Here is a 27,904-nt window from a genome sequence, read left to right on the forward strand (position 1 = left end):
TGTCATTTGTCACTCGTTTATTGTTTAATCTGCTTTTTTACCCTCCTCCCTCTCTCTTAAATCTCTGTGCAGATATGGAGGATACAGCAGGATCTGTGTTGGTTAATAAGCTGAGAGATGATAAAGTCTTCTTATCTTCACGGCAGACAGACGTCGTCTCTGTCGCTGACTTATCTGCTGCTGTGTGGCTGATAAAGTGCAGTTTCCTGTTTCACACTAAAGGCTTCCACATGGTAAATCCTTGTGCACACAATGGCTATAATCAAATTACTCTTCACGCAGAGCTCCTTCACAGTCAGGGATTAAGTCTTAAGACAAAATAATACTCTGGCTGCTGAGGCGCCACGAGTCATTCTCTGAATCAGCGTCTCATTTGATGCTCTTCTGGCCACAGATCGGCTGCAGACTGTGTGAAAACATGTCCGTCGTGTCTGTGTGTCATCGCCCAGAAAATCCACCTCATCTGGACAGAGAGTCGATGGAGACGTGAGGACGCGTGAAGCAAAGCGGCTCAGTGTGATTGGCCGAGACACCTGTCAATCAAATTTAAAATGGAGAATCTTTCTTTGATGAGATCTTGATGAAGGAGCTGGTGGAGACCGACCGCCGAGCCGACGGAGAGGGAACGCCAAGATTTTACATCACAACTACAACTACAACATCAATCATGTATCTGCAGCTGCTGGAGGTGAAAATAAACAGCTGCTTCAACACACACACACACACACACACACACACACACACACACACACACACACACACACCAAGTTACAGCTCACAGTTTGTTTTTGCTTAAAAAAACAAATGAGCAAATCAACCACTCACTCAGACTAGTTCCAGTTCCCAGATTTTATGAAAATACATCTGATACATCATATATATCCTCTACATTAGACTCAAGATAATGACCGTCCTTTGTACAACTTATTAGTTGAGTTTTGACTAAACAGTGTTTGTCTTACACAAGCAGAAGTCATGGGGACGACTCAGCTGTCCTATCAGAATTAGAGTTGGCACCAGCTGTTTTGGGGGAAAATGTAAAAACTCAATCAAACTTTTGCACCAAACAGCTCACACTTCATTCATATTACCAGATTTTTGTCTAACCAGCTACACACTGTTGGGCAGAATGAAAAGGAACTCATCTTCAGTAGCTTTGCCATAAAACTAAAATAGTTCAAAATGTAGAGAATTCTCCAGATTGTTCACATGCACAGAAACGCTTATTTTTCACTAAACAAGTCAGTGCAACATATGCACAGCAGATATATTTACACTGGAGTGAACAAAAATATGCTCACAGAACAGTAAACTGAAAAAGAAACTGTGCAGAAAAAATTGAAAAACTCTCCCTCTTCCTCTTTCTCTCTGCAACTTCTTCCATTGTTGTTATATTAAAAAAATATGAAGTCTTTCAGTGCTTCCTTCCTGATTGATGTTGTAACAATTAACCATTGACGTGTTTGGCAGGTGGCATATCACTATTGGCCAACTGGCTCATGTAGTGTCATTTTGAATAGCAGTGTTTTGAAATGACAAACATGTGACTTTATGTCAGAGTGTTGTGTCTTATGCAGAGAACCGTGTTCAGTGCTTTTAAAAAGTGACATTTTGAATTGAAAAATGTGTGTAAAGCAGAAAATGTGTTTAAAGTTTTGGAGATGCATGTCATTTAAATGTGTCAGCGATTGGGGAGAAAAAAACTGTAAATAAACAGTGAATGTGTGTGTGTGTGTGTGTGTGTGTGTGTGTGTGTGTGTGCCGACGGTCGTCTCCTCGCTGTGTGTGTCCTTGCTGCAGCTTCATTTCCCTGTGGCCCGGCGCTAACATGCTAACAACGAGCTCCAGTCCCTCTGAGCTCTGGAAATAACCGGCTCCCTCCGGGGTCGACGACGCTATCATGCTAACAATAGACGTTCTGTCCCGGGGCGGATGCTATCATGCTAACGAGGTGTCTGTCTCTTAGCATTAATGCTGGCGTCCCAGCGGGACTTCTTCACCACAGAGGGGTCAGGCGGGCGGCGGCGGAGGCTCGACAGATGCTCAGAGCCCTGGGAATCTGTGTGTTTAGGTCCAGATGTATCTGAATTTACATTATTAACACATGAACGGACTCAGCTGCTTGTTACATTAATCCTGCAGGAGACTGATCGCAGCCCTGCTGTTATTTCTGTCTTGTCTTTGTGTGATTACCGGGTCAAATTAGGGTCAAAAAGCTTGTCAGGTTTGTAGTTGTAAATAAACCTGTGAAAAAAACAGATGCACAGACTGTCTTTTTTTTATACACATATGCACAAATTAGAATTTCTAGGTCATGTGATTTCATCCTTAATGATTTACATCCAGAGCCGATGGAGGCAGAAATACACTGTTTCTTCTGTAACTTCACTGTTTTGTCTCAGTCCGATGTTCCTCTTTTATTTTATCTTGGTGTTTGGTCTCCACCTGCTGCTGTTTAGCTGCTGTTTACTGAAGTTTTTGCTACTGAACTGTTCCTAGAGTGAACCAGAACAGTGAAGACAAACAAACGCTGACCTCAAACTCACTGTGAAGTTGAGCGGAGTTGCAGGTTCATCACTACGCCCACCCACATTAAAAAAATATATCAAATGCAGCCACTTAAAGCTTAAAGCTCCATACAGTATAAAGGTAGATGTTTGTATTAAAGCTCCATACAGTATAAAGGTAGATGTTTGTGTTAAAGCTCCATACAGTATAAAGGTAGATGTTTGTATTAAAGCTCCATACAGTATAAAGGTAGATGTTTGTGTTAAAGCTCCATACAGTATAAAGGTAGATGTTTGTATTAAAGCTCCATACAGTATAAAGGTAGATGTTTGTGTTAAAGCTCCATACAGTATAAAGGTAGATGTTTGTATTAAAGCTCCATACAGTATAAAGGTAGATGTTTGTGTTAAAGCTCCATACAGTATAAAGGTAGATGTTTGTATTAAAGCTCCATACAGTATAAAGGTAGATGTTTGTATTAAAGCTCCATACAGTATAAAGGTAGATGTCCATGTGTAGTGTGATTATAAAGCAGCTCTAGGTTCTATATTAATACTGTGAAAGTATCAAAGCCTCAGTCCACAGAGAAATGCACACAGCCTGTATTCAGAAACTGAGCCTTAAAAGCAGCCGTCAGGACTTCCTGCACATCAGACAAGAGACTTTTGCGTTTTTACCCTTTAGACAGGAGAAGATTTCCCTTTTTTGTGTTTTTAAGCCCCAAAATCACTGTTGCCTTCGAAACAAAAAGCCAATCCGATAATTTTTTTGTTGTTGTTTTCACCCACGAGCGCGAACGGGGCCTAATTTCCGGCCTGAAGGCGGCAAAAAGGGAAAAAAAGGAAGCCCGTGGTCCGACCTGACCTGAGTTATGTATCTTATATGTTTCTTAAACTAAATAAAAGCCTGTCCCATGTAGACGCCTCTCTCTGATAGAAGACGTCAGTTCAAGCTGCTACTGGAGGATTTACAGTGAGTATGTTTGTCCCTGTGCAGGTACTGTAAACCGTCAGCTCTGATGTGATGACTGATGGACGACCTCGTAACTATCAACATTAATGAAGATGAACGTCGCTCGTCGCCGTGGCGTCACAGAGACCGGGCTGACCTCGCCTCGCGCCCCCCCACCGAGGGTCTTCCAGCCCGACATCTCGCTCCTCCTCACCACCCGAGGCTTTTAGACAGAGCTTTATTTAAACACAGCCCAGAGACGACGGCGAGCGCCACGGGGCCCACAGCTGAGGCCGCCGCGTCTCCCCACAGAGCTGCTCATCCTCCTGACACATCGCTCCATCTATCCACACACCGCCGATCTGTCCATCTGTGGCGGCGGGGGGAGAGGGAGCGGGAATGGGCAGAGAAGGGTATCAGCAGGTAACCATGGGGACATAATCATCATCATCCAGGGCAGGGCTGTACGCTTAGCTTTTTCACTAGGAGCACAGGTGCTCCTAAATGAAAAAATTTAGGAGCACAGAAAAAATTTAGGAGCACTATCAAATTTCATAAATAACACAATTTTATTATTAACACTACACGTGCACTCATTATACACACACAGTGCCATCATAAGGCCAACTGCTCTGTCATTTAAACACAGAACATCTTTGTCACACAGTGTAGGGATGAAAATTATCGATTAATTAATTAATTGTTAGTTGATAGACTTTATTGATTGATTAACGATTAATTGAGGAATTTAAGCTGAAGAGTCCTTATACATGGCTCTATTTGTTAGTTAGCACAATGAAAAATGTTTAAGTAACACGTTATTTAACCTTTAAATAATGTTGAAGGTCAAATGTGACCCATTTTTACATTTGAGAACAGTAAAAACACCCTAAACATTTTTCCTCTGCCTTTAAGTTGACTTCTAATGTGACCAAGCATGGGTCATACATGGAAGTATTTAAACTTTTTTTTTTTTTTTTTACTTGTTCTATGACCAACACCATATTTGATACCGGTGAATTGGTCTTTCCTGCCACTACACTTGATATTAACTCTATTTAACTACTTAAATCACAATAGCATAAACTGATTTGTTGAACTCAGCCTGATGTAAACATTAATAAAACTCACACAGGCAGCTCCAATTTGTCCCTGTGTGATGTCCAGGGACAGGTCAGGACCGGTCACCGGTGGAAAATTTTACCGCGGCCCGGGGAGGGGGGGTGGCGGTCGTTCTCTTCGGGGGCGGGGGCGGGGGGTAGCGTACGTTCTCATGTAATGTAAACAGGAGACAGTGACCGGTGACCGGTCCGCGGAGATAAAAAGGTTGGGGACCGCTGCTGTAAACCAGCGCGGATCCGGTGTAATCATCAAAGCTTGGTCGCCGTGCTGAGGCACCAGTCCGGTTTGAGCTGCGTTCATGAAGTTAGAGGCTACATTAACACTCTTCTGGTCGGCGGTGTTTTAGCGATGGTACAGGCTGAAGCCAGTTACAACAGGTACCGTGTTATTGTCTCTTTTCACCTCCTCTCTCCCTGTGTGATCAGTGCGCTGCGCATACGTTTACACAGAGATCTTGCTACATTAAACGACAGTCAATTAAACACAGTTAATTAAATAGACAAACTTTACCGCAACGCTTGAGTATCCTACTGATAAAAAAAGTGCAGTTTGTGTGACTGAGATGTGATCGTGCGTCATCACAAGAGCTGTGTTGTTATTTGCCGAAGGATGGATTTGTTTAGAGATGCGTGAACATTTTACTCTAGCTTGATCCACTTTGTATGGATTTATTTTAGAAAATGCGAATGAAAGGGTTGAAATACGTACTCGCACGTGTGCTCCCTTTTTATTTTTTCTACTCGCACAATCTATTTTTAGGCGCATATGCGAGTGAAATGCTCGCACTGTACAGCCCTGATCCAGGGTATATACAGGAATCTTGAAGTTAATTCTAATACCTTTTTAAGACTTTTTCAAGACCTTATCAATATTTTTTAACACCTCACCGCCACTTCAAGCTGTAACCATTTACATCAGTGACACTTTTAACGTAATAACAGTTTTAGTTTGTGATAAAGACTGTAGACCACTATGATGATTATTCAAAATAGGCTGGGATAATAAATCAAAGGCAAAGTTTATTAAAAAAAATTGATTTTGTTTCTAGTAGGGCTGTAGTCGATATCCGAGTACTAGAGTATTCACTTGACTTGGGCGGTATCCGAGTACCATTTAGCTACTCGGATACCTTCAAAATTTAAGACTTTAAAATGTCGTGAAAAGACTTTTTAATACTTTTTAAGGGTCTTAATGTTCCAAAAATTGACTTATCACCTTTTAATACTTTTCAAGACCCTGCGGATACCCTGTCATCATCATCATCATCCTCCTCCTCCTCCTCCTCCTCCTCCCTTCTCTGTTGCAGACCCTACGGCCCGCAGAGACACTCCCAGCGATCAGGTCACTGTTTCACTCACTTCGTCCTGCGTTTCCGTCACCGCGGCGACACGTCTCGCTGTCACTCGGCCAGAAACAGCTCGAGCTGTAACCGCAGCACAAAGAAGACACTTGAGAGTGAGTGACGTCTTGTATTTGCAGTTTGTCGGATCTGAAGCGGCGACAACGGGTGGAGTGGAGTCAGTGACATCACAAGACGCCAAACGGGGGAGAGGAAGAGGTCACGGACCCTGATTCCTTCTATGTTTTCCCCTCCTTTCTCACAGTGAATTCACATTATCACAGTTTCCTGTTGCGACTCATCATCTTTAGCCTATAGTGTCTCACTGGGGACTAGAGCTGCAACAATAAATCTATTAATTGCACGATAATCGATTATTAAATTAACTATTTTGATTATCTAATAATCAGTTTGAGTAGTTTTTTAAGAAAGAAAGTCAAAATTCTCTGATTTCAGCTTCTTAAATGTAAATATTTCTGGTTTATTTGTTCCTTTATGACAATAAACTGAGTCTCTCTTTGGTTTGTGGACAAAACAAGACATTTGTCATCTTGTGGTTTGGGAAACACTGGGATACCTGTCCAGCTATTTCTCCACAGAGCTCTGCCCCGAGATGTAGAATATGTTTTATAGAGGAGAAACTCACATTTCAGGACCACTGACTTGTATCATCAGAACAGACATGTTGTGTGATTTCCAGCCTCCTTTCATATTAAATAGAGGAGGGACAACACCTGAAAGTAATAATTTCAGATAAGTATAGAGGCTAAAAACAAACTATTTCCATGAAGAGTGGGGAAACAGTTTTTTTTTAAAACAAATGTAAAGAATGTAAAGAACGAATGTCACAAAACTTGAGTAGTTCTCGGCCATTTTCATTTTATAAAAGTAGCTCCCAGAGGAAAACAGGTTGGAGAGCCCTGAACTAAGACGACCTGAACCGCTCTGACTGCTGCTGGAGCCGAGGAACAAAAAACCAAACGCTGAGGCTTCAACTCAGAGGTTCACGGGTCTGACATGCTGATGATCCCATCTTCACCTCAAACACATGCGCGCACACACACATGCGCACACACAGAGGAGATATAAGGTATTCATTCCCCAACCAGCTCCCAGAGAGCTGAATGGCACCGAGCACCGATCTCCACCTCAGGCTCTAATTAATGTGTTTAGTAGAGATGTTGAATAATAGATTAAATGGCTGCCTTCCTCAGGGTGATACACACACACACACACACACACACACACACACACACAGACACGTACACACACACACACACACACACGCACACACAGACACGTACACACACACACCACTGGTGATTCACACATAAGAACACACACATCAAGTCTAAAGTCATTTAGGCAACTGTTGGCTCCGAGGCATCAATGCAATAATCTCTTGCTGAGAACTGGAACGAACGCACACGCGCGCACACACACACACACAGATGCGCGCACACACACAGGAACAGATATGGAGGCTGAGTCGTAGGTTTAAATCCCACCTGTCTGACTCTCGTCTCTGCTGCCTTCGTGTACACATTTACATTTTAGTCGTCCACAGAGATTCAACACGTTTCACTCCAGAGGCGACAAATCAGCCATGTGTGTGTGTGTGTTTCCGTGTGTGTGTGTGTGTGTGTGTGTGTGTGTATGAGCTACACAAACTGCCAAGTGTTTACTCTGCAGTCGAATCACAGAGAGTGAAAGTGGTAAAGTGGGTTGAAATCATCCACCTCTGTGTTTTCCTTGTTTTCAGCTGAAGAAGAGACAAAGTGTCTTTGCCACAAACTACCGGTCCACAATCCTTACTGACGAGTAAGGATTGTCACGACGATTACTTGTTTTCACAATTAATCGTGATATTAAATACCACAATTAATTAATTGTAAACATTTCGTCGCTTTCCAAAAGAGATTGTCGGCACCATAACGGCAGATCAGCGCAATTCATTTAATTGGTAGGTATTTAAATGTTAGCATGTCATTTGTAACAGAAAAATGACTAAAATAAACTTAAACATTTGGTATAGATGACAAATAATCACTAAAAGAATTAAAACATTTTCCCTGGGGGATTAATATTTGGTCCTATATCAATAGATACTTAAAATATTTTGTGTATACAACTAAAAATGTACCGTATATTTAGACTATAATTGATTTTTACACATTCATAGTGTTGTGAAATAATTAATTAATGCATAATAATCGTGACAATAGTAATACTGTGATTATTTCTCTGACAATAATCGTACCAAGAAAATCTATAATCATGACATCCCTCCGTGTTGTAAACCTCGCGAGGCGCGCGCACTAGTAACTTTAACGTAAAACTCACTCTAGTGGTCAGGAGAGGAACTGCAGCTTTGTGTCTTTGTGTCTCAGTTTGTTTAGAGTTGGCTGCTTTGTTTACAGGTGTGAATAAAAACTCAATAAAACTAAAAAAAATGGATTCAAAGTTAAATTTGCGTCCTCAGGATTTACCAATAAACATCGCACTTTTAATCTGTTAATCTACACTCTGATGGTATGCCAGTGAAAATATGGTGCTGAAAGTAAGTTTTGCTGCTGGGATCCAAACGGTGTGTCATGAACTTTAAGCATCGGGGGGTAAAAGAGGAAACACGGAGCTTCTATTGTTTCCTCTCTTTTCTTTTGGCATCTGATGCCGCTCGTATTTGTCCGACATGAAACTAGAGATTATGATTATCAATTAAAGATAATCCCCTCCCCTCCCCTCTGCTGCTGCTGCTGCTGTCGGCTCTACTTGTTTCTTATTATTTTTTGCCAAATTGTGTTGCTGAAGATAAACGTCTTTCCAGGAGGCAACGATACATGCACACAGCTCTCCGTCTCTCTTTATTTTTCCTTTTTTTTTTTTTTAACGTCACACTTTATCCTTTTCACATTTGAGGCGTCCAACTGAGCGTGTAACGACGAGCGAGTCCTCAAGGGCGAAAAGTCACCAGCAACCCACTATCTCTCTCTCTCTTTCTCTTTCTTCACGGGCTTCCCGCCTAAATGTCTCCAAGACCAATTTTTAAAAATGTTTTACACCAATAAACAATAAATACCAGCAGCTGTGGGGAGAAGAAGGGGGTGAGGGGGGAAGAGGGCGTTCACGTCCTGTCCCTCTGTTGTCTCAATCTGTACGCTCCTGATAAGGGAAGCTCTGGCACTCAGGAAGAGGAGGAACAACACTTCATTTCTCCTCTTCTTTCTCCTCCTCCTCCTCTTCTTCCTCTTCATCTGCACCTCTGGGACTGTGGTGAGTTCAAGTGTTTGTTAACCTCGTGCTCATGCAGCTGCTGCTCAGAGTTTATATTCAATATGCAAATTCAAAGAGGTTGCAGATGCAGAAGAGGTCGACCAATCAGATCCATCTGAGGAGGACACGGGCTGCCCTCGACCAAAGATTTTTGTCGACTTTTAGGGCCATTAGTCGGCTAATTGACGCAGACAATGATACAGTGTTTTCCATTAATTAACGAGGCTATGGCGACCTGCCACAGTCTCGTTTGGACCCGCCATGGTCTCTCACAGAAAAAAAAAAAAAAGTATTATTGTGATGTTCAACAGCGTTTCATCGTCATCTGTGTCAGTGAACCTCTCATCCTGCTGCATACAGGTCGCGCTGGTAAACGGTAAACGTGCTAAATTGCTAATTGATCATCCTCACAGTTCAGCCATAAAGATTTTGACGTGATTTTGACAAGACACAGCTCCAGAGAACCTCACTCTGATCCACATATTTGTCCGGGTTTTCCTTTCCTTTCCTGTTTGGTCCAAAACATCTAGTTCTAGAAATCCGCATTAAAAGGAAGTCAAACGACAGAAAAGTCTCAGTTCTCAGTGGATTCCTGTGTACTCTTCTTCTTGAAACGATGCTGTGTTTCGTGGAAACTTTTTGAGAACGAACAAGATAAAGATTGTTTTGGGAAAGCTCAATTTCTGTGTGGACGTTTGGCCCTAGCCAATCACAAACAAAGGATTTAAAAATCTGGATAATATTGATCCAGATTAAACCTTTTGAACTGAACTGAACGGGGCCCAGGATGGACAGGCAGATGTGACATAAGGTGCGTTTACATGGACACAAATATTCGGAATAAAGGGCTGATCTGAATAAAAATGTGTCATGTAAACACCTCAATTGGAAGATTCTGATCGGATTCGGCTCGATCCGAAAGAAATTCTGTTCGGATCGAGAGGGGTGGTTTATGCCGATCGTTATTCCGAACGACGTCCATGTAAACACTTATTCCGATCATTACGTCCTTTCCCACTAGCGCGACACGGCTGTACACGGTTCTACTCGGTTCTTATTTATTTAGCCTATTAATTTTTGCTTTTACACACTCTAGTATGACGTCTGACAGGAATCAAACATGAGACTTGTTATTCTGTCACCTGAGTTAACGAGGTGGACGAGTGAGTTTGGAGCTGACGAGAGGAGAGAAAAAAGAGAGCTGGATGGGATAAATTGAGCCACTTCTGCGTTGATTGGTTTGTTTACAGTAGTACAGGAAGTACAACTCTTCTTCTGCTGTTGTTTTAGGGAGAAAGACAGCTCTGCACATGTCAAAATGCTGTTATTCTGAATAAAGCTCGGTGCATTAGACCGGCCTCCCCTCCCTTCCCATGGACCAGTCTGCCACCCAGTCCTCCCATCGAGCTGACCGGCTCTCCCTGCCCCCCCCCCTCCCCTCACTAGAGACTGCCTTCATCAACCCCTGCTAACATTTCCATATTCCGCACATTCTGTGACAAACTGTAAACTGTTTTCTTGTCTGTAACAACATCTATTGCACGTCTGTCCGTCCTGGGTGAGGGATCCCTCCTCTGTTGCTCACCCTGAGGTTTCTCCTGTTTTTCCCTGTTAAAAGGGTTTCCATGGAGTTTTTCCTCAGTCGATGTGAGGGTCTAAGGACAGAGGATGTTGTTACGATGCCATGTAAAGCCCTTTGAGACAAACTGTTTGTAAAAACGGGCTATACAAATAAAATTGCCTTGCCTTGCCTTGCATGTGTACGCACGTCATGATCGGATTATTTGATTTTGCGCCCATGTAAACAGTGGATTCGGATTTTCCGATCCCTCAAATTTTTAATCTGATTAAGAAATTTTGCGCATGTAAACACAGCTATAGATGTTGTGTACAGACAAGAAAACAGTTTACAACATGGAATATGGAAAAACATGGAAACTAAATAGCTGATGGAGGCAGCATGTGAAAAGGAATAAACAGAGAAACTCTTCTTGCTCAAACCCACTTCAACTTCACACTGAAAAAATAAAGATGCAGTATTTTGTCCTGGCTCCATCCTGAGCTTTGTTTTTTTTTGTGTGTGTGTGTGTGTGTGTGTGTGCGTGTGCGTGTTGTGTGTGTGTGTGTGTGTGTGTGTGTAAATGTGCAGCCTGGTGTGAGTTCATGAAGCCATAAGCAGCGGAGCCGAGCCTGCGAGTCTGTGTTAACACGGGGTCACACTCGGGTTAGAGCTCCATTCAAAACCCTGTTACATGCTCTATTAGACTGCGGAGCTCGCTCTACCTCCCCTCTCTCCCAATTTCACTTCTATTCACGTCTATTCAGTCCACCTCCATTCAGTTCAGTCTGATTCGCTGCCACGGCCAGTCCCACTGCCAAAGCGCCTCTCGCTCCATTTGGGTTCCTTCATAATAGGACGTGTTTATTATTGCAGCAACACATTCATTAAGATTCAGACTCTCTCTCTCTCTCTCCTCTGGTGGTCTACAGTGAGTCCACAGCCACTGACCTCTGTCCTCCTTCCTCAATAAAACACACAAACAAGGCGGCTGGAGCGACTCTCTGAAACTCTTGTCTCCCAGTCTCAGCTGCAGAGTCTCTCATAAGAGCATAAATGAGAAAACAAACTGAAAGTGTTAGATAGTGAACAGTAAACAACAGCGGCAGCAGCAGCTTTCAACTGTGCACAGATAAAAGAGGGAAACAAACAGTGCAGATGCAGGGTCTGCAAAAAATATTAGCAGGAGGCAAAGACAAAACCAGGGGACGAAACATTAAGGCAAGAGAAAGAAGAGCATGAAATATATGCAAATGAGAATAATCTGGCGAACAAATGAAGACGTAAGCAAAGTGGAGCTGCTGATAAACACGAGGACACGAGCAGGAGGAGGAGGAGGAGGAGGAGGAGGAGGAGGGAGCTGAAACGTAGGAACTCTCTGAGGCTCCAGGCCCCCGATAAAAACACAACAAACAGTCTGACAGATCTGAGACACATCACGGGTTAGTCACCGACTGACTGTCCACATGACGGACTGTGCGACTGTGTGACGGCGGCGCAGACAGGCAGCTGCCTCGGCATTATTCCTGTGTGTCATTCACTATAATGAAGATGACACAAACAGAACGAGAGCTCTCTGTGTGGACCGCGTTCACTCGACACTCGACACATCCGTCCTCTGGAGCTGAAGCAGTCACGACCCGACGTTCACATCTCAGCAGCTACTGGATGGAAAACACCACAGACTGTTCTGATAAACCACTTCATACTAACTACACTACACTCTGTTCACTAGTGCACATAGAGCTGCACGAGAAATCGTTAAAAAAAAATCACGCGATCTCGATTCACACCTACATGCGATCTCTTTTCTAAATGTTTTATTTCACAACCTACAAACAAACGCTCTTATTAGGGCTGCATCAAACAATTATTATTTTCAGTATCGATTAATCTGTTGATTATTTCAACGATTAATCGAATAGTTGTTTGGTCAATAAAATATTAAAAAATGTTGAAAAATGTTTCCCAAACCACAAGATTACGTCTTCAAATGTCTTGTTTTGTCCACAAACCAAAGAGATACTCAGTATATTGTCATAAAAGAACGAAGAAACCAGAAATATTCACATTTAAGAGGCTGAAATCAGAACATTTTGACATTTTTTTTCTTTAAAAACTACTCAAACCGATTATTCGATTATCAAAATAGTTGACAATTAATTTAAAAATCGATTATTGTTCGATTCATCGATTAATTGTTGCAGCTCTAGCTGTTATTTCGAGGATCGAGGTCCGGTCACGTTATTTACTAGGCATGGGCATCTCAAGTTATTTTCTAACTGAGTACGGCTCACCCCGAGGGAACCACCACACATTCTTGTAAAAGGTTTGAAACTTCGATCCAAAACTGCTTTTACACAGCAACAAACCTTAACACTAAGAAAAACCACAACCATGGCGTGATGATGTAGTTTGATCCACAGAAACTAAATATAGATGAAAAAAACATCTCAACATTAAACTATTTTTGTTTTCTCTTCTTCGTCTTTAAAAATAAACACAGGAAGTCACAACACAATAAATCTTGAAGACTCTATGAAGTCTGTGTTTGAGGACGTGAAGCTGGAGGACGACAGAGTTCAGGAAGCATCTCCATTCACGTGAAGGTCACTACGGAGAAATCCAACCTTTAAAGTCACAAAAGACACAAGTAGAAGCCTTGAGGTGTTTTGTGCAGCTGTTCCAGGTGTTACAGTCCTTCTGTTATGAAAGGGACATTGTGTAACTTCTCCTGTTATCTATTCAGGAAAATGGATTATTTGGTTCTTCAGTCTGTTTTTCATTAACCAGTAATCCCCCCATCAACAAAGTGAAGTGTTCCTTTCAGCTCTGAATGAGCCGTTCATATCATTCATATCTCCATGGAGCGGGTAAGCTCGGTGCTGCTGTCATGTGGTGTCGCCATGTTTTTACGTTCAGTGGCAGCGTGACGGTAGGAAACCACGGAAACTCAGCGGAGACACCGGAGCTGTCGGCTCAGGTGGAGGTGGCGTCTGTGAAAAGTCACCGCGGTAACGCAGTGAGAAGGAATGGAGCGTTACACTGATGCTGCATTCACCTGCAGTCGGGCAGACGGCCGTCGCTAACAAACCAGGGGCCGTATTCACAAAGAATCTTAAGGTTAAAAGTAGCTCCTAAGGGCCGAATTTAGGAGCAACACCTAAAAAAAGTGGGCGTGTCAGTCTTAAATTTAGGACTCCTAGTTTTTTAAAATAAGAGTAATTCACAAAGTATTTTAGGCCTAAAAGTAGCTCCTAAGTCTGGGAGAGCTTAAAAGTCCTGGTGAGGACTCCTAACTCAGTAAGACCTATTCACAAAGAATCAGAAATGGCTGCAGCCAGGCAAATGTATGGAGGACTGCGAATTGCTGCAGAGGGGGGAGCTGGAGCACCTGCCCCTTTGCCCATTGATGCCCAAAGTGCCTTTTTGTCGGTGTTTTTTTTTTTTTTTGTCATCTACAACATTTTCGCTATAAAACGGGAGTAGTGACGGTGACGGACTTTTCCAATATCGGCGTCACAACGGTCGGACCGAGGAAACTGCGACCGCTGCGATGCAGTCGTGCTGATGTGAGCCAAAAATATTTTTTAAAAGTTGGTGGGTGCGCTAGACACACACATCTGTTAGTAGTAATAGCTCACGTGATAGGGCAGCTCCTCCAGTAAACTAAACTTGTTGTCAGTCTGGGCACTCAACAACCAATCACCGTGTTGAGCGCCTCGAATTCGTGCACGAGAATTGACGTAATCCATAGCAACGGGCGTCACCAGGGCGTCACTCTTAGTTTGCTCTTAGTGATTTATCCTTAGTAAGAGTAGGTCTCAGCGGCTTTGTGAATAGCTTTTAAGAAAAAACTCCTACGTAAAAACTTTTAGTGCGAGTTAGGAGCACTCCTAGCGGTAAGATAAAAGGCTTTGTGAATACGGCCCCAGATGTCATTTTAGTCACAGAAGTCCAGAGAAAGCCGGTAAAACAATACCACATCGCCATGACAACATATTGTCACATGTATTGTTTTGCCTCGTGCTGACGGACCACTTGTTTACATAGAGGCTTGTTTATGCCGTTACCTGCAGCGGCTGTCGTCCGTCTGCCGTCTGCCCAATTTCACGTGAATGCAGCATGAAAAATACGATTGAGTTGCTTGTGATATACAACCACAACTCTAGATGGGAGGAATTCCTACACAATGTACCTTTAAAACTAAACTAGATAAACTCCAGTGAAGCTGCGTCCCGACTGGACTGCAGGTTTTGTTTCTACCCGTCTGCCTTGAAATAATCGTCTAGCTGCAGGTTTTCTATGAGTCTTCTGGCTCTTTAAAAATGAATTAATCTAAAACGAGTTCAGTATCGACCATCCACCACAGCTCATCCATCCTGCACCTCGCTGCTCCAGGTCCTGCAGAGATTTTAGACATAAACTGTTTAAACTGATCTGTGTTGTTGTATACGAGTCTGTTCATCATTAACACACACACAACATGTGAGCACAGTTGCGTTGTGTTGTCACACAAAGTGAAACAGCAGGGACGTCACTTTAAATGACATCAGAGACTTTAAACTGACAGAGCTGAAACATTTGCTCAAACAGGTTGGATTTAATACACAAGTTGAGTTTAGTTTGTATTTTTCAGATGATTTTAAATGTATTTTCTTTGGATTCACTGGTAAAATAAACACTGCTCTGCTTCTCTCCTTCTTCTCCTTCTCCTCTCTCACTACGACCCCCCCCCCTCCCTCCCTCCCTCCCTCTGTCTGTTGTTTCCTCCCTCGTCTGTTGTTGTGTAAAATGTAAAACAGACTGAGCTCTGCCTCCTGTGAGACCGACTCCACAGTCGGAGCAGAGCAGCTACAAAAACAAACATGTGTGAGAGCAGAGACCGAGACTGACACACACACACACACACACACACACACACACACACACACACACACACACACAAAGGACACAGGTTCTCATCAGGAAACAACTGGACTGAACCCACATCTGGCCACAGGTGACTCTAATTGGCCGGCAGCTCAATAATGATCCATTAACATAACATTAACGACTACACAACAGTTTAATACCTGCATGACATTACTCAGCACAGACACACAGCATGGTGCTGGTGAGTTCATGTGGGGTTTGTTTTGTTTGCCTCAGTGTAAAAGAGCAAAGACGTCACTGTCATAACAACAGGGAAATAAATTTTACTTATATTCAGTAACCGGGGGGAAATAAAAGATGGAAGTAATTACAAAATGAACCGTTTCCTGTGCAGAAATGGAAATGATCGACTGACAAACCTGTGTGAAAATCATCTTTCTCCGTTTTGAATTGATTTTTTCCAGAGGTTGTAAATTAAAAAGAAAACAAACAGTTCCGTCCAAATGATTCCTCTATACTAACTCTGTTATTATAATTATATGAGATTAGTCGCGACCCAGGAGGATTGTGGATGAGGAGCGTGAAGACAGTGAATGGAGCGGAAACACAACTTCCTGCCAGGACTTTCAGAATAAAGCAAGACTAGTGGAAACAGGATGCAGGTGGTGGAACGGTTTGATATCTGTGATGTGTGTGCGACGCTTAGCGACTGAAGGAGAAATAATAAGCGAATTCTGGTTCTGCTGGTACTTGATACTCAGAAATATTATAAATCATACTTTAGGGCGAATGATTAGCACAGAATTGACTCTAATTTATCTACTAATATGCAGTTTAAGTTACAGTTTAAGTGTTAACTTCGTCAGAACTGAATGAGGTATTCGATCCCCTGCTGATTTTGTAGGTTTACTCCCCCACAAAGAAATGGACGGTCCATAGTTTTTATGGTAAGTTACTTTTAACGGAGATAGACAGAACATCAACAAAACATCCAGAATTAATACTTAATGTCATCATATAATGGTTATAAATTAATTTACATCTGATCAGGTGAAATAAGGGCAACAATCAGCAGGAGATCAATTATTTATTTCCTCCTACGGTTAGAAGACGCACACATGATAATGATATAGTTGACATATGGCATCACGGCTAATGACTGCTCTGATCAGGATGTTTCACGTTGTCGGGTTTAGGGCTGCAACTAACGATTATTTTCATTATCAATTAAGCTGTTGATTATTTAAACGATGAATCGATTAGTTGTTTCGTCAATAAAATGTTGAAAAATGTCAATTAGTGTTTCCCAAACCACAAGATGACGTCCTCAAATGTCTTGTTATGTCCACAAACCAAAGAGAGACTCAGTTTATTGTCATAAAGGAACAAAGAAACCAGAAATATTCACATTTAAGAAGCTGGAATCAGAGAATTTGGACTTTTTTTCTTTAAAAACTACTCAAACCGATTATTAGATTATCAGAATAGTTGATGATTAATTTAATAAATCGATTAATTGTTGCAGCTCTAGTCGGGTTAAACTTCCTGAAAACTCTTTCACTATCAAACCTCCAATCAGACCAAATCAAAGGAAGAGATTCTGTCAGATTCCTCCTCCTCTTCCTCCTCCTCCTGTGCAGTTTCTCAGACACTTGTTACAATACTTGTTGATTAAAAAAAACAAACAGAACCATCAGCCACGAGCTTGAATCACGTTCTGGGACTCCGAAGCCGCCGCTGGGCCGTAAAACCTAAACGTGAGCGCACGTCATTAAGGAACATCGGAGCTCAAATCGCCACTAAAACCTCCACAAGACGCAGCAACACTCAGTTTTCATCTTGAAGACGCAGCAGCTGAAGCCCTGAGGGGAAGTTTATATTAAACCATTAAAACTTTTTGTATTGTTTTTAAAATGTTTCCAGAATCAGGCCAAGATCCAGAATCTCTCTACCAGGACTCGTTGGATAGTTCAGGTCTCAGTTTCACCACAGTTTGAAGGTTTGATGATGAAACCTGAAGACATAAAATTCTGACATTTATTCCTAACGATTTACGTCTCCTTCTGATATAATAGAATAAATAATGTGATGCCAAAACGGTCAGGAAGATAAAAGACTATACAACATTTACATCATTTAGGAACAGTTTTAAAGATTTCCTCTGTGTTATTTGATATAAACTATGGTTGTATTGCTAATAAAATGCTGAACAGAGGAATTACAGTGTTTGCTGCAAGAATTCATCGATTAATCCAACAATAATCCATTATTAAATTAATCGAAAAATCGGTTTGAGTAGTTTTTTTTAAAGAAAAAAAGTCCAAATTCTCTGATTTCAGCTTCTTCAATGTGAATATTTCTGGTTTCTTTGTTCCTTTATGACAATAAACTGAGTCTCTCTTTGGTTTGTGGACAAAACAAGACATTAGAGGACGTCGTCTTGTGGTTTGGGAAACACTGATTGACATTTTTCAACATTTTATTGACCAAACAACTAATCGATTTATCGTTTAAATGACTGACAGATTAATCAATAATGAAAATAATTGTTAGTTGCAGCCCTAAATTAACACTAGACGCCTATTTGCAGAGAATTAAAAATATGACTCAATTTAAAGAAGTCTTGCGGAAAATATAAATGAAATCTAAATAATTCATAGGTACAGTCTTTTTGGTGTCAGGAGGAGACGTTGAGTAATGACCTCAGCATCTCTGCCATTCTGGGGCGCCAGCCTGAATCTGCCAGCTTTCAGATGAAGCCACCACTAATGTCGGTCTGTTAAACCGAGCGTCATTATTACACATGCAGATTTAAATACAGGTGTAATGAGGCCGGGCTGGTTGAATCCAGAACAAAACAAGGTCAGCACATTGTTCTCCACAGCTACTGTACTGTACTCAACTCTCCCCGGAGCCAGAGTCCATTTAGCGCCGAGCTCCCTCCGGTCTTTACGTCCATTTACTGCAGCTGTCTGCTCTTTTTTAAAGCCAGCCCTCATTTACTTCCCTTGTCCCTCAATCCCTGCTCTGCTGAATGGAGTCTGGAAGTCGGAGGAGCGACTCATCGACCCGTGACGGTGAGGACGACCTGCAGCACACACACAGTCTGAGGTGACATGGACCACACACCTGAACAAGACTTCACCGTCCAAAACCAAAACTACACCAGGAAACAACATGTTACATCACCTGAGACGACGGCAGCGACTGTACAGGCTGAATAAGGAACCAGCACGACAACTGCCACGTTAAAGAAACATTTAAGTCTGTAGGTTTGTTAAAGTCAGAGTCAGAGACTTTGTATTACAGCTGCGTTCACAAACATGTCGTCCTTCTTGAAATGAACAAACCCCTCTGTGTATGACGTTGTCTGTTTTATGGGATGTAAACAACCTAAACAGCCTAACATCCGTCCGCTCCCAGTATACGCTGCTGTGGCGATGCAGGGACAGACAGAACTACTGCAGAACAGGAGACATTCAAAAGAAAATCTGATGATTCACTGTGTTAGAGCTAAAATATTAGGAAACTAGAGCCCCCCCGGGTTGAATTTCCCCTGAAATTGTCCTTTAACACCTTTTCTTCACCTTAAATAAACACAAATCATCAAATAATAGAATTAAACACGACTCTTGCTCTTGAGATCTTGCATTCACAACGCCAAAGCTGCTTTTTTAAGATGACCTTGACCTTTGACCATCGACCACCAAAATCTAATCACTACATTGAGTCCAAGTGAACATCCTTCACTGAGATATCGTTTTCTATGAGAATGAGACGGACACACAACCTGGAAACAACAACATGGCTGCTACTGCTACTGCTACTCTGACTGTTGCCAACAACATGAAGGAATAAAACATGACTTTTGGGGAAACAAGCATGTACACGACATCTCTGTAGCCTCACAGCGCTGCGTCTACAGCTGTGCATTGAGACATAGTTCAGCTTTACCAAACACAGCAGCTTAGCTCCAGGGGTTCACATACTGCATCTGGCCATGTTGTTGCTATTTGAATTCTACCATAATGAATTCATCCATTATCAGAAAACAAGACTTTATGAAACGATGTGTCCAGAAAAGCCATCCAATCTGAACACAGCAGTACATGTTTGGATGGAAAACCACAGTTTTATGTCAATGCCAGTTAAAACCAGAGCTTTCAGCATCTCCGAGGTTGTTTGTGGACTTACAGGCGTAGGTCATGGCGAAGCTGCTCCCCGTGTCCACCATGTCGACCTGCGGCACCAGCTTGGGGATGTCCTGGTGCTGCGCCAGAGCAAAACGAAACACCTCGTACTCATGGGAGCCGGTGGGGAAAAGGCCTCCTGTTCAACACACACACACACACACACACACACACACACACACACACATTTACAGGTTATTACTTCCTGTTCAAATGCACATACAGTATGAGCAAAATAACTGTTTATAATGTGACTTTTGGAGGGTAAAGTCAATGTTTTTGAGTTTTAGAATAGAAAATACTTTCTCATCTACCAATTGCAAAAGGCAGGCATTTATCTTTGGCTTACATGTGCAAGAAATCAAGTACAACAAAAAAAAAATAACATCAAAGTCACACAAAAATACATTTACACCATTAAAGTTATGTTAAAAGAAAATGAGCACCAGATGAGGGCTGAGAGACAATAATAGATATAAAGACTGTCTGTCCTCTCTGATTAAGATGTTTTATAGTAACGGGAGTGAATGCTTTTCTGTAGATGTTTTTCTTTGCACAGCCGCCTCTGAACCTTTGTCCTGAAAGTATTGATGTAGAGGAGGACGGTTGTTGTCAGCTAGTATTTTGTTACTGAGGCAGTTTGTTTGCAGCCTGTAATCAAACTGCCCAGTCAAGCTGTTTAGGAGATCTTTGTCTTGTTTTTTGACGCCTAAGTGCTAAAATCAGGATACAATATTAAAAGTGACTGGTGCATTGGCTGACGTCAACATGCCTTAGTTTGTGCAACAGGAAGAGTCTTTGCTGAGCTGTTTTGTAAATGTGAAGGTCAAAGATTTGTCCAACACAGTCCCAAGGTTCCTGAAGGAGCTCACCTGCTATAACTCCTGGCCCTTTGCTGAATTTGGCAAAACTTCCCATTTTTATGTTTTAAAAACAAAAAATTAAGCCATTTTAACGGCTTTGACCAGTCTCTCTACATGATTTAACAACACAGGGAAAAACGTTATCTCGTTTATCAACAATGGTACAGGTTAGTTAGAGAAGAAGACACAGTAAAATAGATTCATAAAGCTAAAATAAACAAGTATAAGGGAAAAAACTGCAGGACAGATTAAAAAGAATGGATGTAACCTACAACATTATTGAGATAAAATGAAAAAGCCAGGCTGAGGACATGTTTGCTTTACTTTGCTAACGTTAGGCTAATTCTTCTGGTTCAGATCCTTCATCTGCTCATCTGCTCCGACTGAAGCATTAAGCATTAAATTAAATAAAATAAAATAGTGTTTTCTCGAATACTGCACAATAAACACTTATCAAACCCTTTGAACCCGTTTCTAGAGTCAAGTCGTTACTAAATTCACGGGGTAACAACTAAACTTCCCAAAACAGCGACCAGTCAAACCGAACGTTACTGTAACCAAAGACGGTTTATAAACCAAGACCTTTCATGAGAGTCAGCTTCCTGTATGCATGTCACGTGGGCTTCTGCACGGCCACGCCCCTTTAGAGAGACCAGAGGCAGCTTGGAGTGTATTGATTCCTATGGGACAATTTAATGTGAACACCGATTATGGTCGGGCCTTTCTCCCCACGGTCACTGAAGCAAATTTTGGACTCATTTTTCACAAGCCACATCTCTTCTGAACGGTTTGACACCAAAATGGTAATTTTCAGACGGAGAAATCCGGAGAAAATCCACTTTGTTCCAGACCTGTCTCTGTCTCTACGACACACTCTCGCGAGATTTGGCACCGATCTCCTAGGCAACGTCAAACAAACGGCCGCGAACTCCCGTGAAAATGATTTAAATTATTTTTGTCATGCTAAATATTACTGTTAGTAGTGCAAATATTTAATGTTATCATAAGAAAAAATAAATATCTCACTTTCATCTACCTAAAAATTTTATAAATCCACACACACGTTCACAGACGAGGTGGGGTGACGGTTGGCCACGCCCATTTAGAGAGACAGGAAGTGTAACCATTTCATATCATTGGAGCAGCCGCTCATGAAGTATCTTTCCATTTATTGAATATCTTTGCTGTAACGTTAGCTTAGCAAAAGATGCTAGCAACAGAGCTACGAGCTAAACCAAAGACGGTTTATAAACCGTAAATAGAGTTATCTTTGACTAACCCAATTTTAGTGTACTTAGTGAAAAAGTGATCAACTTTGCTAAGCAACCCAAACATTTTCCTGACAAACACAACCAGCTTATAAAACTAGGTTTTTAGACGGTTTTAGACCACTCACCGTTAACGTTACATTCAAATCTTATTTATTTTCTGGAGCAATTTTTCATATTTGAACCGTTAAAAACGACCGTTGCGGAGTGATACATGTAGGCTAACGTTAGTGAACAGTCCACCTCACTCCCTCACTCCGCTTCTATCAAATGTCTTGGTGTGTGAGCTGTTTCTTTTATATTAACCAAACTCGGGGTGTTACGGATATTAACTCATTTTTAAACGGTTAAAATATATTAAACTGACCTTTCACATGATAAATGATGATACATTACGTGACGTGACAAACCTGTTGCTCCGACACAAACACGAAAAACACCTCCGCGGACTCGTTACGTCTCTATGGTTACGTCTCATTCTGACGTTACGCCTTCAAAATAAAAGCTTCAATCTTATGTGATAACTAAAATGTAAAATATACCGGTATCGGTATGTTAAATAAAAATACATCAGTTCTTTTAAGGATATTGGACTAAAATAAACCTAATTTTAGCCATTTATTTGTCAATTTTGCCAATTTCATGCAAAGCCTCTGGTCCACCTGGTGGATCTGATTTATAATCTGATGTATTGGTTAGATTATTGTAGCCTATAGCCTACTAAATCATTTTTTCATCTATTCTTTCATGATGAGTTTTATGCACTTAATAGTACTGGAGGTAACTAGTAACAAAAGCAGCAACCTCAGGAAAAACACAATCAGTTTGACAACACGTAGGCATCAAATAATCTGTCATGATGATAATGAATTTCCAAAGAACTAAACAATCTCATGTTGGGATTATTTTCCAACATGAACAACACTGAACAGGAGCTGACGAGCTGTCTTCATAAATTCAAATGTCAAGAGGTGTTAAAAAAAAAAACCCAAAAAAACAAGTGCATCCAAGCTCATGTGCTGTCAGACTGGTGATGATGTTCGTGTTTTGTCTGTTCGCATGCAGGTTTTGTCTGAAGTTGTAGAGTGTTGAACTCTCAGGGCCACTGTAAGAATAACTCAAAAAAATAGCCTTATACTGTATTGAAGGTAAAATAACTCCTTATTTCACCTAGCACATTGGAAACCACTAACAAGACAATATGAGGATTTTTTTTTTATAGGGATATTATTGGAAGAGTATATGATTTATTCATCAGAGTTATAAAGGCTGGAAGCAGTCCATCTGCTCTGACAGAAGGCCGAGCTGATTCAATAAACACATCCCAAGTGAAGCCCGTGTTACGGACTTTTAGTGCTGATGCTCAGCGGTCGGTCGGTTGGTTGGTATGCAGGGTCAGATGCACACGGACTGCAGGAGGACGTTTATTCTGGTGAAGCACAGGTTAGTTTAACATCAGCACCAAAACCAGAGAGGTGAAAACACTGCAGTGCACGGTTTGGACCAGTGGTTCGATGAATCGCATCATAATTTAATTTCGGGGCAGTGACATGCTCTGCAGCCCTCAGACACCTGATCCACACTGAGAAGAGCAGTCACGGTTCAAATGGGACAAAAAGAGCTGATCTGATCTGAAAGACTTGAACAAAATGTGTTGTAATTATTGATACCGATACAGGAAACATAACTGATTGATCTGTTTATGCCGAGGGGAATGTGTGTGTGTGCTATAACACTTTACACATTTAAACAACACAACTGGATGTGAAATGATTCAGATCATTCACTTCAACCCACTGCAACATTAAAATGCTGCGTACACAGTGATGCATCAATAATTAAAGTCCAGTAACACCATACATATAATAATAGAAGCTCTTACAAGAGTGTTTCTGCAGAACAACCACTTTTACTTTTTAAAACTTATGGTACATTTTGCTGACAATACTTCTGTACTTTTTTTTTTTTTTTTTTAACGTGTTTGAATGCAGGACTTTTCCCCACAGTGAGATATTATATAATCATATAATACATGCTGTAGTATTATATGATCTTATCTAAATGGAACATCACACCTATTTCTCACTGTAGTAATCAAATCTTCTTATCAAAGGGACAAGTCACCATTCAAATATGGTTCACGGGCAGAAGAGCTTCTTCTTCCACCCAGATGTTTTACTCAAGTAAAAGTAGCAGTACCACAGTACACTACTGCTACTTCATTACAGAAATATTCACAGAAATATTCACTGTAAGCACTAGAAATTGCTTACAGTAAAAACCACTCATTATACAGGCTGGCCCCTTTCAGGGTAAAATATGCAGAATATAATTCGACTATAATTGCTGATGCATGAGTGTGTACATCACTTTCAAGTTGCAGCTGAAGAAGCTCTGAATAAAATCCTCTCTTGTCTTATCCTCCTGATTATATTTTCCATTACTAATCTGAATTTGTAACAATAAATGAAGCTGCGTTAGAATCAGAGCCCAATGCTGCAGGAAAAGCTTCAGCGTAGAGAGCAATTATTAGTGGTTATGTGGAAATATATCAAGTGAAATATGATGAAGAATATATGGAACAGTTTACCAGCTCCCACGGGCGGGAAGATCCCAGAGAAGGAATAATAGGAACCATTAAACACACAATCCCCAGATACTGTAGAGACTTACTACCCTGGGTGGTTTAGGAATAACTGGTGGATGTTAATCGGCCGTTTAATCAATCAACAGAAAATACATTTGCTTGATTTGATAATCAATCTATTATTTCATTCAGTTCTTTACAACAAAAACGACAAATACTCTGTAGTTCCAGCTTCTCAAATATGATATCAGACGCTTTATGTTGTATATACAGTATGAACTAAATGAATTAACTCAAGGTTTTATGCTGTTTATACCGATTAAATGGACACAATGTCCACATCGCCACCGGCTCTGAGAAATGCAACTGCCACTTTTTAAGTCTGGCAACACTATACAGTGACAGAAGATGAAAACAGTAGACCTACTGTATATTACAAGAATATTACAGTAGATTGGCCACACACAGTAAGTCTTGGTATGTACTTAGCCTGTATACTCATCATCAGACAGTAGAAAAACACAGATTTAACTATACAGAAGAGCCACACAACTTGTTAATATTCAACAACAGTACTGTATTTGTCTCTGTCCGTGGTGCTGATTCCCTCGTTAACACAGCAGGACTCCGTTCATGCTGCTGATTCAGACAATTACGCTGCACGAGTCCATCCAGCACGCTGCTTCCTACACTAACACTTTGTGGTTCAGTCCATGGTACCGAATCCATCATTAACACTGTATGACTCTGTCCATGGTGCTGATTCCTATACATTAACACTATGACTCTGTCCATGGTACCGATTCATATACATTAACACTATGACTCTGTCCATGGTGCTGATTCCTTCATTAACACTGTATCATTCTGTTCATGGTGCTAGATCCTTTATTAACACTACTGGTTCTGTCCATTGTACCGATTTCCTTCATTATCGCCTTTTGGTTCTGTCCATGTTACCGATTCCTATACATTAACACTGTATGACTCTATCCATGGTGCTGATTCCTATACATTAACACTATGACTCTGTCCATGGTGCTGATTCATATACATTAACACTGTATGACTCTGTCCATGGTACCGATTCCTAAACATTAACACTGTATGACTCTGTCCATGGTGCTGATTCCTATACATTAACACTATGACTCTGTCCATGGTACCAAATCCTTCATTAACACTGTATGACTCTGTCCATGGTGCTGATCCCTATACATAAACACTGTACCATTCTGTTCATGGTGCTAGATCCTTTATTAACACTACTGGTTCTGTCCATTGTACCGATTTCCTTCATTATCGCCTTTTGGTTCTGTCCATGTTACCGATTCCTATACATTAACACTGTATGACTCTATCCATGGTGCTGATTCCTATACATTAACACTATGACTCTGTCCATGGTGCTGATTCATATACATTAACACTGTATGACTCTGTCCATGGTACCGATTCCTAAACATTAACACTGTATGACTCTGTCCATGGTGCTGATTCCTATACATTAACACTATGACTCTGTCCATGGTGCTGATTCCTTCACTAACACTATGACTCTGTCCATGGTGCTGATTCCTTCACTAACACTATGACTATGTCCATGGTGCTGATTCCTTCACTAACACTATGACTCTGTCCATGGTGCTGATTCCTTCACTAACACTGTATGACTCTGTCCATGGTGCTGATTCCTATACATAAACACTGTATGACTCTGTCCATGGTGCTGATGCCTATACATTAACACTATGACTCTGTCCATGGTGCTGATTCTCGTCCTTCGGTGGGAGAGAAACAACATTTCTGTGTCGCTGAACACACCTACTAGCTACACCACTCTGACAATATTCCACCTACTACTTCAGTTGCTTATGTTGGAGGCAAATACTGTAAGTCACAGCATGAATTTATGAATACTAATATACTGTAAGTCACTGAGGGAAACCCCGGCTACGAGCATCAATAAAAGCTGCTGCTGACTGCAACTGTACAAACATGCAAAACAGGAGTTAAGTCACAACTGGAATATTCTGGTAACATCTGAGGATTATTGGGAATGAATGAATGACTTTCACAGGTGCTGCTGTTAAAATCCCTTATTGGCTTCCAAAAAAAAAAAAAAAAGATCTATTCTCACATTTTAAATGAACAACAATGTTGGATATGAAACTGGAAACATCACTGTTGAGTAAACAGAGAAAATCAATGCTCCTCCATCCTATCAACATTATGAAAAATATCATCTCAAACCTCTCTACCACAGTCTGTAACTGTAACTGTTTTTAAATTTTGAAATGAATCAGATGTATTTAACTTTTGTAACTGTGTTTTATCCTATGTCCTATATATATGTGACTTGTGCTGTGCATTGTGTTTCGCTTTGAATAGCCTATTGCTGTGATCTCGACGACATTGCAAATTAGGGTAAAACCTCAATGGTTTCTTTCGAGAATAAATAAAGGTTTGAGTTGACAGAACCTTTATACGGTGCGTCATTACTATAAACGCACGGGCTAATTAATGCACTTATGTACAGTATATAGGCTCATATAAATGAATGGAAACGCCTACTGTTGATTAGAAATAGGAGTTCTTAATTCAGAAATGAGGCGATTTTATCTAGTATCTTTCTTATCTTCTCATTCTATCTATTTTACTTCATTTTATCTAGTGTTTTCCCCACTGCAAATGAGTGAGTATTAGACAGCGTTTCCCCGATAAAATCCAATGTTCTAAAATTATTGTGTGAATGTGTATGTGTTTGCGAATTTATGTAGGCTATGTCTCCCTAACATGTGTTCCCTGTATTGCTTTTTTTTTTAAACATGTGAAGCACTTTGAGCTGCCACGGGCATGAAAAGTGCTATACAAATAAAGCCTGATTGATTGATTGATTGATTGATTATAAGTAGACTATAGATAATGAAACAAAGAGCGGTGTGTGGTGCATGGGGGGTCTATCTCACTCACCTATGTTGATGTTACTTGGGAAACTTGTGCCGCTGCAGAGCCCGGAGAGCAGCAGCAGCAGCGGCAGCAGCAGCAGGAGGTGGTGGTGGTGGTGGGGGACAGACTGGACTGTAGCTGAGGGGACCGGGGAGCTCCGCAGCCGCATGGTTCCTCCAGCACCGACGGAACAACCGGCGTAGTAATCCCATTCACATTCACACCGGGGCCGGTACCGATCCAGCTCAGCCCGGGTCCAGACTCACACACACATCCACCGGCACCAGTCCGCTTCAGTCCGCTTCAGTCAGGCAGTCAGTCCTCTGTCTCTCTTTCTGTCTCTCTCAGTCCCTCTTCTGATCAAACATCCATAGTTGAAGCGCAGAGCTCAGCTGCCGCGTCGACTCTGGTGTCTGAGTGT

General features: G+C 41.4%; 1 protein-coding gene across 1 annotated transcript in view; it reads right to left on the reverse strand.

Moving 5' to 3' along the window:
- LOC310997305 (glutamate receptor 1-like) overlaps positions 1–27,652 on the reverse strand; it is a gene marked incomplete at both ends in the record, with an annotated part of 143,024 nt that extends 115,372 nt beyond the window's left edge. The window contains 2 exons of the mRNA XM_083986981.1: positions 19,821–19,955; positions 27,508–27,652. Of these exons, the coding sequence (XP_083843107.1) occupies positions 19,821–19,955; positions 27,508–27,652 (280 nt within the window). The remainder of the gene's footprint in view (positions 1–19,820; positions 19,956–27,507) is intronic.
- Between the last annotated feature and the right edge of the window lie 252 nt (positions 27,653–27,904).

The sequence above is a fragment of the Trachurus trachurus genome, assembly GCF_905171665.1.
Source record: "Trachurus trachurus genome assembly, chromosome: 14".
Lineage (NCBI taxonomy): Eukaryota > Metazoa > Chordata > Actinopteri > Carangiformes > Carangidae > Trachurus > Trachurus trachurus.